Source organism: Manihot esculenta, chromosome 1, assembly GCF_001659605.2.
Source record: "Manihot esculenta cultivar AM560-2 chromosome 1, M.esculenta_v8, whole genome shotgun sequence".
Classification (NCBI taxonomy): domain Eukaryota; kingdom Viridiplantae; phylum Streptophyta; class Magnoliopsida; order Malpighiales; family Euphorbiaceae; genus Manihot; species Manihot esculenta.
The window spans coordinates 6,934,710-6,946,706 of NC_035161.2; the positions used below are offsets into that span (position 1 = coordinate 6,934,710).

Consider the following 11,997-nt stretch of genomic DNA (forward strand, 5'->3'; position numbering starts at 1 on the left):
TTTTACCTTCCCAATTTAGCAAATTAGGGAAGACGCAGGAGGGTTAAAAAGTCATTTCCTCCTTTTTTTTTTATCAATAAATATTGTTTTGAAATTTAATACCATAATAGAACATAAATATTGTTTGAAAACTATCTTATTTTTTAAATATTATTTTAACCTATTCTTTGAACTTATAAATTAAAAAAATAAGTTTGGGAGAAATACTTTTTTATTATAAGTGGTTTAACTAAACAATTTACTATATTGACTTTATTTAATTTTAAAAAAATTATTATATACTTTATTTAATATTATTTTTAATAATTTTAAAAATAAATATAATTATAATATATCATACGAGCGAACAATATTTAATTTAAATTAAATCAAATTAATTTAAAATTTTAGTTAAATTTTTTAGTTATTTCGATTCATTCAATTTTTAATTTTAAAATTTTTAGTTATTTTAATTTAATTCAATTTTAATGAGAAAAAAATCTAATCGAACTTATTAATAATAATAGTATATTATTTTCAATAATAATATAAAGAGATTAGATGATATTAAAATTAAATTATTTTAATTAAATTTTAAAATATTTTTTAAAGTGTAAAAAATTAAAAAATTATTAAAAATTTAAATTTATCAAACCGAACTGAATCGAATTGAATCAAATCGATTCGATTCAATTTAATTTCTAATTAAAATCAATTCGATTTAATTTTTATAAATATTAAAATTTTTAATTTTTAATTCATTTAATTCGATTCGATTTTAAATCAAATCTACAATCGCCCCAATATTTAAGCTCAAATGTATCAACCTATTAAAAGGTATTTTGACTAAATATATCATTAATTATAATTTAAAATATAGCGATAATTTATAAATTAAGGCAAACAACCACTTAGTCAAATATGTCAGCTTCTATGGCTTCCGATTCTGTGATTCTCAGTTTGATTTTTAGCTTCTCTGGACTTGGCCTGGACATCTATTTAAAAATGTTTCTGCATTTAGACCATCGGCCGGACGACGCCCTCGTCGGACGATTCATGGTGACAGAGCACAGTTGCTGTCTCTTTGTGAATTGTGATTTTGGGTCGGAGTTAATTATCTGTTTAGCCTAGGGTTTTACTGTGTTTCGGTCTTGACTTTTGAACCTATCTCTTGGGCTTCATTGATTTTCTGGATCTATTAGGCTTTTATTTGTATTTTGGGCTTTACTTTTTTATTATATTTCTTGCCATTTTAATACTTTTAATATTAAAAGTAATTTATAAAAACATTTCTTACTATTGATAAAATTCATAAAATAGTAATTAATTAAATTTTTATAATAAATTAATTTTTAAAACTAATTTTCATTTAATATAATAATAATTTCTTTAATAAAAAATACATAATGCTGATAATCTATCATTGAAATGGCTAAAATAATAATAAAAAAAATAATTTTATTTATTATTTAATTAATCAAAAAATTGAAAGATTATTATTTTAATTTTAAAAATTGATGAATCAGTGAGTTTCAATTATCTATTATTTTTTTATTTGTTATTATTGTAAATTATTTTAATTTTTAAAATATAAAAACTAATATTTTATAAATTTTATTTATAAAAATCAATTTAATTTTTAATAAGTATAATTTTTTTTTGTATTTTTAAAAATCAATTTAGACGGATAAAAATCAATTTTTAATTTCTAATTAAGTATAAAAAAACTTTATACTTATAAAAATAAATTTAGAAAAACTCTTTAAGTATAAATATTAATTTTTAATTAAGTATAAAAATTATATTTTAATTTTTAAATATGTAATTTTTATACTTACACAATATGGAAAATAGTTTTTAAGAAAAAATTAAATGATTAATTATTAATTTCTATACTTACAAAATATTAATTTTGTATTTTAAAAATTAAAATTATTTACTATAATAATAAATAAGAAAAATAGTAGATAAAACCCACAAGTATTCTAATCTTTAAAAATTAAAATAGTAATTTCTCAATTTTTTATTATTAAAATAATATATTGTTGTATATATTTTTTTTATTAATATAAAGACTATTTTATTGAATGAAAATTAAATTTAGAAATTAATTTATTAGGGAAAGTTTAATAAACATTATGGATATTTTTGTAAATTATTTAAATATTAATTTTTTAAAAAGAAAAAATAAAAAGAAAGAAAGAAAGAACCTATTGAAGAAGAAAGTAGGTGGTTTAATAAAAGCATGTTTTATTCTTGATTGATATTACGTAGAGCAGCATGAGCATGCACACGTACAATACAAAATCAGGTATCCTTTCATGAATACCTTATAGATTTATAGAAATAACAGTACAGTAGAGCCACCCTCACAAATGGCCTGCCTCTCTCTCTCTCTCTCTCTATATATATATATATATATATATATTATAGTTAAGGCTTGCCTCCATATTTTCTTCTGGGGTCATGCCTCGGGTTAGGTCCAGTATCATAATCCTGCAAATCCATCAGAAGCTTCCTCCTGCTGCTGCTGCTGCTGCTGCCAGTCATCTGGATCCCATCCTAATTTCCATACACAAAACATTCATTTGCCCATTGGTTAGTGGGAATTTAATTACATTTATAAACAAAAATAACAACTAAAAAGAAAATAATAATAATAATTCTGTTTAGCATGATATATTTTCTTATTAAATAAATTTAAACTTCACCATTTTTAAGAATAAATTTAATTAAGTTGTGTACCTTGTGAAGCAAGTGATTTGGGCTCCAGCCTTCTCTGAAGCCTTCAGCCATGCCAGAAAAAGAGAAAGTGAATAATCAATGTAGTCTTTTAATTAAGCTAAGTGATTTCTATAAAAATGTTTTTAAATATTATATTTCATCTCTATATTTATAAGTAATATTCAATCTAATATATCTCAAAATTTATTTAAATTATTCCAAAAGTTTTACCTTAATTTCAATTTAACCAAAAAATATATATTTACATCTAAATTTCTTGATTTAGATTAAAAAAAAAACCATTTTCCTCATTCTTAATTTTTGCTTTAAATTGAATTTAAATTAAAATTTCTTCATGAGTCCTTAATCTCACGGTGAATCACTCAATTCAATAGTCATTAATAAATTAAAACTAAAGTTGGTGGACATAATAAATTGAAAATGACTAATTAAATTAAACTTCTCTAATGAATGTAGGAGTGAAAGCATTGTACTGACCTGAAGAAAAGAGGATGAGGAATAGTATTAAGAGAGAAAATAAAACAAGGGTTTTGATCCTAAAAATGTGATTAAGCGCCATGGGAGAGTATGGGAGTATGAGCCCTTACAAAGAGAGGAGGAGGAGGAATGGAAGGGAAGCTAGGGTTTTTATTGGGGAAATGCCATGAGAGCTCTATTGTTATAGTGCACCAACCCAATACCTACAGAATGATGATGACATGCATTAACCTTTTGCCCACAAACCCTAAAGTCAACTTCTTTCCCTATTTCTAATAGAAAAGACATTAAAAAAAAAAAAAAAAAGAAATTGTATGCATGTGTGTAGCAAAGGCCACCATATATCCCTTCCCTTCCCTTCCCTTCCCTTGCATGGCTTCATTTCTATAGTCAGTTTCATTTTGGTTGCCTTTGGAGTGTTTTTAATTTAATTTTATTATAAATTTTTATATTTTTTTTCATCATCTCATCTAAAATTTACTAACCAATTAATCCGAATATGTACCAACTAAATTAAATCACTCTCTTCTTTTAAAGATATTTCATATTTTAAACTTAAACTTCTCATCTCTTAAAAAAATTTATATACTTCTTTTTTTTGTCATCAAATTCAAATTTATAATATAATAATTTTTAAAATAAGTTTAAAAAAAGCCAGTTATTGGCACTTTTTCTAGTAATTATTTAACATTTTCTATTCCATTCCTATTGTTTGATTTCTATTTAATATATAATTAAAATTTCTTTTTCACTTAACCACTATTATTATAGTTTTCATCAAATAAAATGAAATACGTACATTAAACAATCACTTATAAAAGTAATAGCAGTTAGCATATCTTATTCAGTAATGTGTAAGATAACTTTAAAAAATGTAATAAACATCTAACTTTAAAAAATGTAATAAACATCCAATATTTGTTGATCTAAGCATATATATATATAAAGAAGATTGATTTTTGAGAATTAAGTTAGATAAAAAATAAATAAAATATAGGTTAAAATGAAGAAATATTGAGGTGCATTTCGTTGATTACAAGAGTGCGTACTTGACATATGAGAAGAGAAATCAAATGGAAACAAAAATAAAGAAATAATGCAATTATTAATAAGTTTAAAATCAATGATAGTAGAATCCTTTTAAATGTGAGATTTTGATTTTAAATCTTAATTTACGTAAATAAAAAAATAATCCAATATAAAATTCTAAATAGCTAGATCATAACTCCCGAATAAAATTAAAATTCAAAAATAATAAGGCTAAACATGAAAAAGAATAATTGAAATAGTAAAATTTTTTACTTCCTTCCTACTAAAATATTTTATGAACTTTTGTTGAGAAATGAAAATTATTATTGAAATTTCTATTTTAAGGACTTCATCACTTTGAGTGAATTGCCAGTTTGTGGTATTGACTAACCCTAATTTTCCATCCAAGATATTTTTTTTTTTCCATTTATAATGTTTTCCGTGGTACCAAACAAACAGCACTTGAAATGCTTATGATCCTCATATTTCGGCTTTCAACACTTCGGAAAGGCAAAATGAATAGAAACTAACAAACATAGTGAGTGGTGATTGGTGAGTGGCCGACAAATGAAATCCCTCCAAAATATAAACCATTTTCAGTGTCCATTTTTGGTGACCCATTACTGAGAAGCACTACCTAAAGAGGGGACAAGACACACCCCCCACTTTGAACTCCTTTAATCATCCATTAAGACCAATTAACTTTACACTAATCATCCTCATATGTTTGTAATTATATGATGTTTAGGGACAAGTTTTGGTATTTTGACTCTCTTTTAAACTTGCTCATAGTTCTTTTTGAAAAACTGCTATAGGCCTTTAGGACTTTTTCTTGTTCAGATCTCCATTAATCTAGATTCTCATTTGTTTTATATGCAAATCTTTCTACCTCCCTTAAGATTTTTTCACCAAAATCAATAAAAATGGTTAATAATCATAATTTTAAAAATATTTATAATAATTTATCTAAAGTGTATCATGTTTTTTTCACATATTAGTATTAAATAATTTAAAAACTAATAAAATTAGTTATGAAAAATAAAAAACTAACTTTATTTTGAAATTCTCAATTCTCAAAATAACAAATAATTTAAAATAAAAAAAATTCTCTAAAACAACAATTATTATGAAACATAAATAGTATTATATATTTCATCTTAAATTCATAACCCACGAGATTTAAACAAGAATTCTCATCTATCACACACAAATATGCATATACATATACAAGTTACAAATACCATAATGTACATTGAATATTTGTAGGGTGATAATTTGTATCATTTATGTTAATTTTTGTAACTAAAATATTAAATTTACAAGTCGGAGTTGGACCCATGTAATGTAATCTTAATATGAATGGATGGGAATGCAATTTATATTAGCGTATACTATGCTTGTGCTTCAATCTTAAATTTGCAACGCTAATATAAAATTATGCAAACACATTATTCTTCCTCTAACATATAAGGAATTTAAATTCTAATATATTCCCCTTTTCTCTTACATATACATATATTAGAGAAAAAAAAAACCCACAGCAGAAAATCTACGCATGATACAGGCCAAGTCAAGTCAAAATCTAAGCAGAAACATCATACGCGGTGGTGCTTAAGTAAGACACCACATTGCTAACACTTGTCAGAAACAATGCATCAAAATCAAAGTGGCAAACACTATTTACATTGGATGCTTCCTCTAATTTTGAATTCACACAACGTCTTCAGTGTTGTAAATTGTACGGAAACAGTAGAAAATTCAATTCAAATTGACAATAAAGACTGGGGTAGCAACAACGCAAAGTTGTCGAAACCGCACCAATCGATCCACATCCACTACTTTTGTTAGATAAGGATGCTGCAAAAGATGAAGCCACATTCTATCCAGGCAAAGACCTTCCACATCTACTACTACCCATTTCAATGCTTTTATTAAGTACCCACAACATATATATCATAAAGGTCATTTTGTGGATGTACTTTATTATTTGTAGTACTTGGTCAAAAGATTGCACTTTTACATATGGGATAGAATTTTCAATCACCAATTCTTTTTTAATGTTCTGTGATTGTCTTTTTACACTTTTTGGAAGCTTAAACTAATATTCAAAGCTATTACTTTCAGCTTCAAAATAATACTACAGTTTCTTCCTTTTAACCATATCAAAACATGAAATTAAACGTACAAACTCATTAATCACATCCTTCGCTTATGAATCACTTAGCATGTGTCTCACATTCTGATCTTACAAGATTCCTGCATTCAAATCTCACAACTTTAAAAATCCTGCTCGACCCAAACTCTTTTCACTTGAAGAATACTCTATTAACGCTACCATCATAAAAAATCAAAACCATATCCTTCAAAATCCACATACATGGCCTACACAAAAAATTGTTAGCTAGCTAGCTAGCTAGCTACTGTAAGAAAAAGCAGACTCACTCATCTAAGCAATTAGAAAACAGTCCAAGAAATTGCTTTCCCCACGCATCAATTTCAAATAGATTCAGAGACATTTCTGGCAACTACTTATTTCTGAAATGGCGAAAGAACAAAGAGTATGTTCAATGAGCAAACAAATGGAAGAAGCATCAAACAGCAACATACCCCTAAATCTCTCAATCCCTCCCACACTAGTATACACAAATGTACTCTTAGAAACAGGGAGAAAACAAAAGAAAGTGAGAGAGAGAGAGAGAGAGAGAGAGAGAGAATGCAGAAAGCCCACATTGTTGCTTCAAAGACATCACAATAAATACAATTTCATTGCCTCTCACTTCATCTGAAGCACTTTTCTCCATCCAACCCTTACAATGCCAACACAGTTTCATGACATTTCAATATAACTGTTCTCTACAAGCAGAGATTAACCAAAATATTACACATTTCCGGAAAAAAGAAAAAAAGGAGAAAACCTATATATGGAGAGAGGAGCAAAAAAAAGACATATGATTGAATGAATGCAAGGTATATTACTGACTCGAGACCTATAAAAGCAATAAAAGAAAAATAAAAAATGCAATGCAGGATGCAATACCCTCAATAATATGATGAAGACCCCGAAACAAAGGAGTGTTGCAGTTAAAATACAACTCAACTGCGACAAACTTGTTGATGAAATGATAAGCTATGACTGATTTAAAAAGGAAAAAAAAAAAAAAAAGAGGACAAAAAATCAGGAATGAAATGTGGGTCTTCTAAAATGTAGCACCTCTTTAATCTTCAAGTGTCACTAAACTTCAACCAATTATTGCAGTAATCCACTTCAACCACAGATTACCATCAAACAGCAAGCGACGTCTCAACCATGACAAAGATCAATAAATAGCAAATGACAAGATGGTGGTTGACTCGCATATTCAGCAAGTCAAAGTTACCTAACTTCCCTTGCTGGAACCAATTCTGAGCTGTAACAGATACTGTATGGAGTTCTCAACATATGCCTGCCACACCTTTATCCACATCAACAAAGTAATCACCACCCAACTTCCAACCCCATGGTGCTGAAGTGACAACCTGAAGACTGATAACTTTGTTATCCGAAAATGGCAGATGACCTGACACAAATGCAACCCTGGACCCCGACTCAATACACCAAAATGCATGCAGGGACTTGTAAAAGGAAAGAACATGCCAAATCAGAAGAATCTCAAACAGAAATTGCACGACTTATGGCCAACTTGGCCCATTCAGCAGATTCCTTAATCATATGATCTTCAGAAGACAAACATTCATTTAAAAAGTCTTTGCTAGAAAGAGATTGCTGTATCAAAGAACCAGCATTACTTCCTAGAGTATCTGCTAAATCTCCAAGGACCCCAATGGCAGTTTTCATTACTACATCATCCCTGCATCACATGAAACATAGCAAGTCATAAACCATAATGTTATTAAAAAAACAAAAAAACTTTACGAACATAAAATAAAAGATGACCACATTCCAGTAACATACATATCCTTCCCCATGTATATGCTATCCAAGAACTGAAGGATGTGTGGTGCATAAGGAATCAAGAGCTGAGTTTTAGGAGAATTCTTAAATCCTTGAAGAATCCCTGAATATGCCTCCAAAATTCCATTTCTCAACGAATTTGTGTACTCGGTCATTTCATCATCAGCCCCAGCTGTATGTGCAGATAATTCTGCAGCACTTTGGAGCATAGGCATGGCATACATCAAGTACTTCTCAAAATTCTCTCCTATTGCCAATGCAATGTCACCAAAGCAAGAGAATATGGGAGGCTTCACAGAGCGATGCAACTGGTTGCTTGATAAATCCTTCAGAAGCTGTGTCATAATCCCATCACAATAAGGCAAAATTTTGTCCTCCAGTGCCCTGCAAATATCACCCACTACACCAACTGTTACAGCACAGACTTGGTACTCCTCAAAATTTTGGAGACCCATTTCCAAATACTTATAAAACTCTGGCATATATTTTGCAAAATCCAGGCCCGTCGCATAGGCAAGAGCTCCAATTGCAAGCATGGCCTCCTCATGCACGGTAGCACTTCTACAAGCAAAAACCCTCAGGAAGAGTCCCATTATCTGATCTGCATACTGCATGAACACATACTTGGTTGGCTCCGATGACCCTAGCTTCTGAATTATAACCTGTAAACATCCACAAAGAAGGCCTTGCAGTTCACTTTGCTTCTCTCTCTCATCAGATGAAAGCTTCTGGCCCTCCAGAGTTTTATGAAGCTCCATCATAATTACAGGTACTAATTGCAAAACCATGGGTGCTGTTTCATCGGTTGAGCACCTCACCACTTCATTTAATGTTTCATAAGCAGCAGTCCTCAACCGTGATTCTCCAGCATCCTCTCTATGAGTAACAGTCAAAAGCGCTTGAACAATTTCCTGGAAATATGGAGTCAGGGGAGATGATGGGCCCACCACTTCATAGCCCTGGGCAAGAAAATAAAGGGCGCCACATGCCTTCTCTGCTACATTTGGAACATCTTTCATGCTCTGAAGCAGTACAGTGATGATCTGTTGGCAATTTGCCTGAGTAATTATGGGTGCATCCATTGTTGAACCGTGAAGAAATTCAAAGATTCGTCCAAGGGTCCATGCAGTAGTGTCCTTCACATGGTTATTTGGATCCTTAGTCAAAGCACTCAGCATGAAATTCAAGGCAACATTAACAATAGGGATTAACTTGTCAGGGGAAGGACCCTCCAAGATTGAGCCAAATGCATAAGTTGCTGCCTCTCTCTGCCTCCAATCTGGTTTTGTAATATTCTCTTCAATAAATGGCATCACAAGTGGGACAATATCGTCCCCCACAGTTCGTGCTACCAAACCAAGGCATGTACCTCCAGCCATTGCAATGTTCCAAGCCCCTTCATCTTGATCTTGGTCCTCCTCTTGCTTTAGAAGCGTCTCCAACAGCATTGGAACAAGAGCAGGGAGTGCCTGCTTAATGAAATAAAAGCAAGGTATATCAGAGTCCCCAGTGAAATCATCCCCATATTCTTCCAATATTTCTATCTCTTCATCACAAATTGAACTCCAAAATTCAATTGCCTGAAGAGCCACAGGCTCCTCATCTTCCCTCACAGCCTTAGCTGTGATGCTAAAGATGTCCTGGATATAAGGACTTAATTTCTCATAATAACTTGATGAAATAGAGACCAAACACTCAAAAGCAGCCTGGCGTATCTTCACTTCTGGAGACAGAGTTGCCTCACAGACTACTCTCATGATATAATCACGCTCCATATCATTGGTAAAATTTGCTTGTGCGAAGCCCAGTGCATTATATAGTGCTCGTGTGGCTGCAAGCCTAACATCATTGTTTCCTTCAGATGCATTCATACCTTGAACTACTGCTGTAAGTATTTTATTCACTTGATCTTGATCTACAACATCAGGAGAGACTTCCTCACACAAATATCCAAGAGTCTCTAATGTGGCTTGCTTGACATGAGCAGGGAGCTGATGAATATTTGACAGAAGTGATCCTATCAGCTCAGGCCATTGTTTCTGAGGTAATTCAATACCTGCAACCTTGGCAATGACTTGAGATGCAGTCGATCGAGCATCAGCTGCAGGAGAGGAAAGAGTCCTCAATAAACATGCCTTGATTTGGCTTTTCACACTGTTATCCAGAGACAACCATCTCTGAATAAGCTCAAGTTTTCTATGTTGTTCCTTGGCATCCAATGCATTTTTAAGAATCAAACCAGCTAATTTGCGGCTATCTACAGGTTTCTCATCATTTGCTAGCTCACTAGAAAGTGAGAGCAAAAAACTGGAGAGGTTTTGCTCCTGGAACTGTTTTAAGCTTTCTTCTGCATGTTTACGTACATTTCCATCTATTGATTGTGCATTCAAAAGCACCTGGGTGACTTCCATTGCCATACTGTACATGAAAACATCAAATATGAAATTGTTAACCAATCACATTGCGGCGAACTTGTGATCAGCAGTCCATTTTGGGCAAGGATCCACATATGCAAATAAGAAAAAAGAAATGCAAAGTCACTGTGCAACTTCAAAACCACTGGAACAAAGACCACCAAACCAATGAGGATTGAGATTTGAGAGGAGAAAACATATTACTATTTTAGATAATATTTAAAATCTATACCTAACAGAGTAGAAGATAAATGACAGCTTAAGTTAATTGTTTGCTTTTCATGGAAAATCGAAACAATTGAGATTAAAAGTCAAGATTGCTAAGTTGGAATTTTATTTCCATTGTTTTAGTCATTTATATTCCAAATCCAACAGATATAATCCATGAGCTCCCTTAAATAACTTCCATGCCCAAGTCAGAACCATGGGGAGAAAAAGAATAGATTCAAGTTAAGAAATGACCATAAGCATAACGCAAGCAATCACAGGAAGGGGGAAAAGAAACACTTCCTTGAGAAAAATTTCGAAACAAGAATGATCTCGAAGCCCACTGCACACTCAGAAGTTAACAGCAGTTTTGTAGAAGCCATATGAGATGATACGAAATTTTGTTTTATACAGGTGAAAACATTTGTATGAACTGTTAAGCCTCCAACATTCAGATTGCTAAAGCCTATTGCAGATGGTTTAGTCACTCTTTAGCTGCTCGTATTTCTTTGATTAGATTTCTAGTTAGTTGGACGATCTGAGTGTCAGTCTTACACAAACGAAAGAGAATAAAAAAACACAAATACTGAAATATACATAAGCTAAAGCAATGACAATAAAGCTCACTAGAAATAAATAATAATGATTATTTAAATTTACTCAATCATACAATAATTAACTAAAATCAGTTGACAAAGCTCAACTACATTCCCGTTTTCAACTAAAAACCTAAATCAATCCATCAATTTCAGTACAACAAATAGAGCAAATTGGGCCAAAGAGGACCTCAATTTCATAATTAAGAAATTGAACCAAAAAACAGATCCAAATCTGATTCAGTTAAAGACATGATCCAAAAACAATCCACTAGCCAATTAGCAAAGAAAGGAAAGAAAAAGCCAGAATCAGATATTTACAAGTGAAATCCATATTACGAGGAATCTGAAAAAGAATTAGATATTCAAGATCAAGTCACTAATATAATCTTAATTAGCGAAAATCATCCAAGCAATCTCTTGAACGCAAATGAAATTTACCTGAAGGAAGAATTTTCCCGACGAGGGGAACGACGATAGAAACCCTAAAAAGGCAGAGAAAAGACACAGAGAACAGCGAGAGTGTGTGCGTGTGAGAGAGAGGAGAAGAAGGAAACGCGGACGCGAAGCTGGACTTGAATTGAAATGATCACTCTTT

General features: G+C 31.1%; 2 protein-coding genes across 2 annotated transcripts; both read right to left on the reverse strand.

Moving 5' to 3' along the window:
• Positions 1 to 2,212: 2,212 nt before the first annotated feature.
• Positions 2,213 to 3,357, reverse strand: LOC110601782. Its single transcript, XM_021739093.2, has 3 exons — positions 3,202 to 3,357; positions 2,725 to 2,765; positions 2,213 to 2,541 (listed from the first exon to the last, which is right to left on the reverse strand). Exons 1-3 carry the CDS (start codon positions 3,281 to 3,283, stop codon positions 2,413 to 2,415), a joined length of 252 nt encoding a protein of 83 aa, XP_021594785.1. The 5' UTR covers positions 3,284 to 3,357; the 3' UTR covers positions 2,213 to 2,412.
• A 3,602-nt stretch (positions 3,358 to 6,959) lies between these two features.
• Positions 6,960 to 11,997, reverse strand: LOC110625744 (importin subunit beta-1). Its single transcript, XM_021771370.2, has 3 exons — positions 11,841 to 11,997; positions 8,183 to 10,600; positions 6,960 to 8,078 (listed from the first exon to the last, which is right to left on the reverse strand). Exons 2-3 carry the CDS (start codon positions 10,597 to 10,599, stop codon positions 7,880 to 7,882), a joined length of 2,616 nt encoding a protein of 871 aa, XP_021627062.1. The 5' UTR covers position 10,600; positions 11,841 to 11,997; the 3' UTR covers positions 6,960 to 7,879.

What these genes read in the sequence shown, in the direction of transcription:
- LOC110601782 (XM_021739093.2), bottom strand. Translation starts at nt 3,283, where the DNA reads ATGGCGCTTAATCACATTTTTAGGATCAAAACCCTTGTTTTATTTTCT. An exon ending in CCTCATCCTCTTTTCTTCAG is followed by an intron (nt 2,766 to 3,201) that starts GTCAGTACAATG and finishes GCATGGCTGAAG; the next exon opens with GCTTCAGAGAAGGCTGGAGC. An exon ending in CAAATCACTTGCTTCACAAG is followed by an intron (nt 2,542 to 2,724) that starts GTACACAACTTA and finishes TATGGAAATTAG; the next exon opens with GATGGGATCCAGATGACTGG.
- LOC110625744 (XM_021771370.2), bottom strand. Translation starts at nt 10,599, where the DNA reads ATGGCAATGGAAGTCACCCAGGTGCTTTTGAATGCACAATCAATAGAT. An exon ending in ATATACATGGGGAAGGATAT is followed by an intron (nt 8,079 to 8,182) that starts GTATGTTACTGG and finishes CATGTGATGCAG; the next exon opens with GGATGATGTAGTAATGAAAA.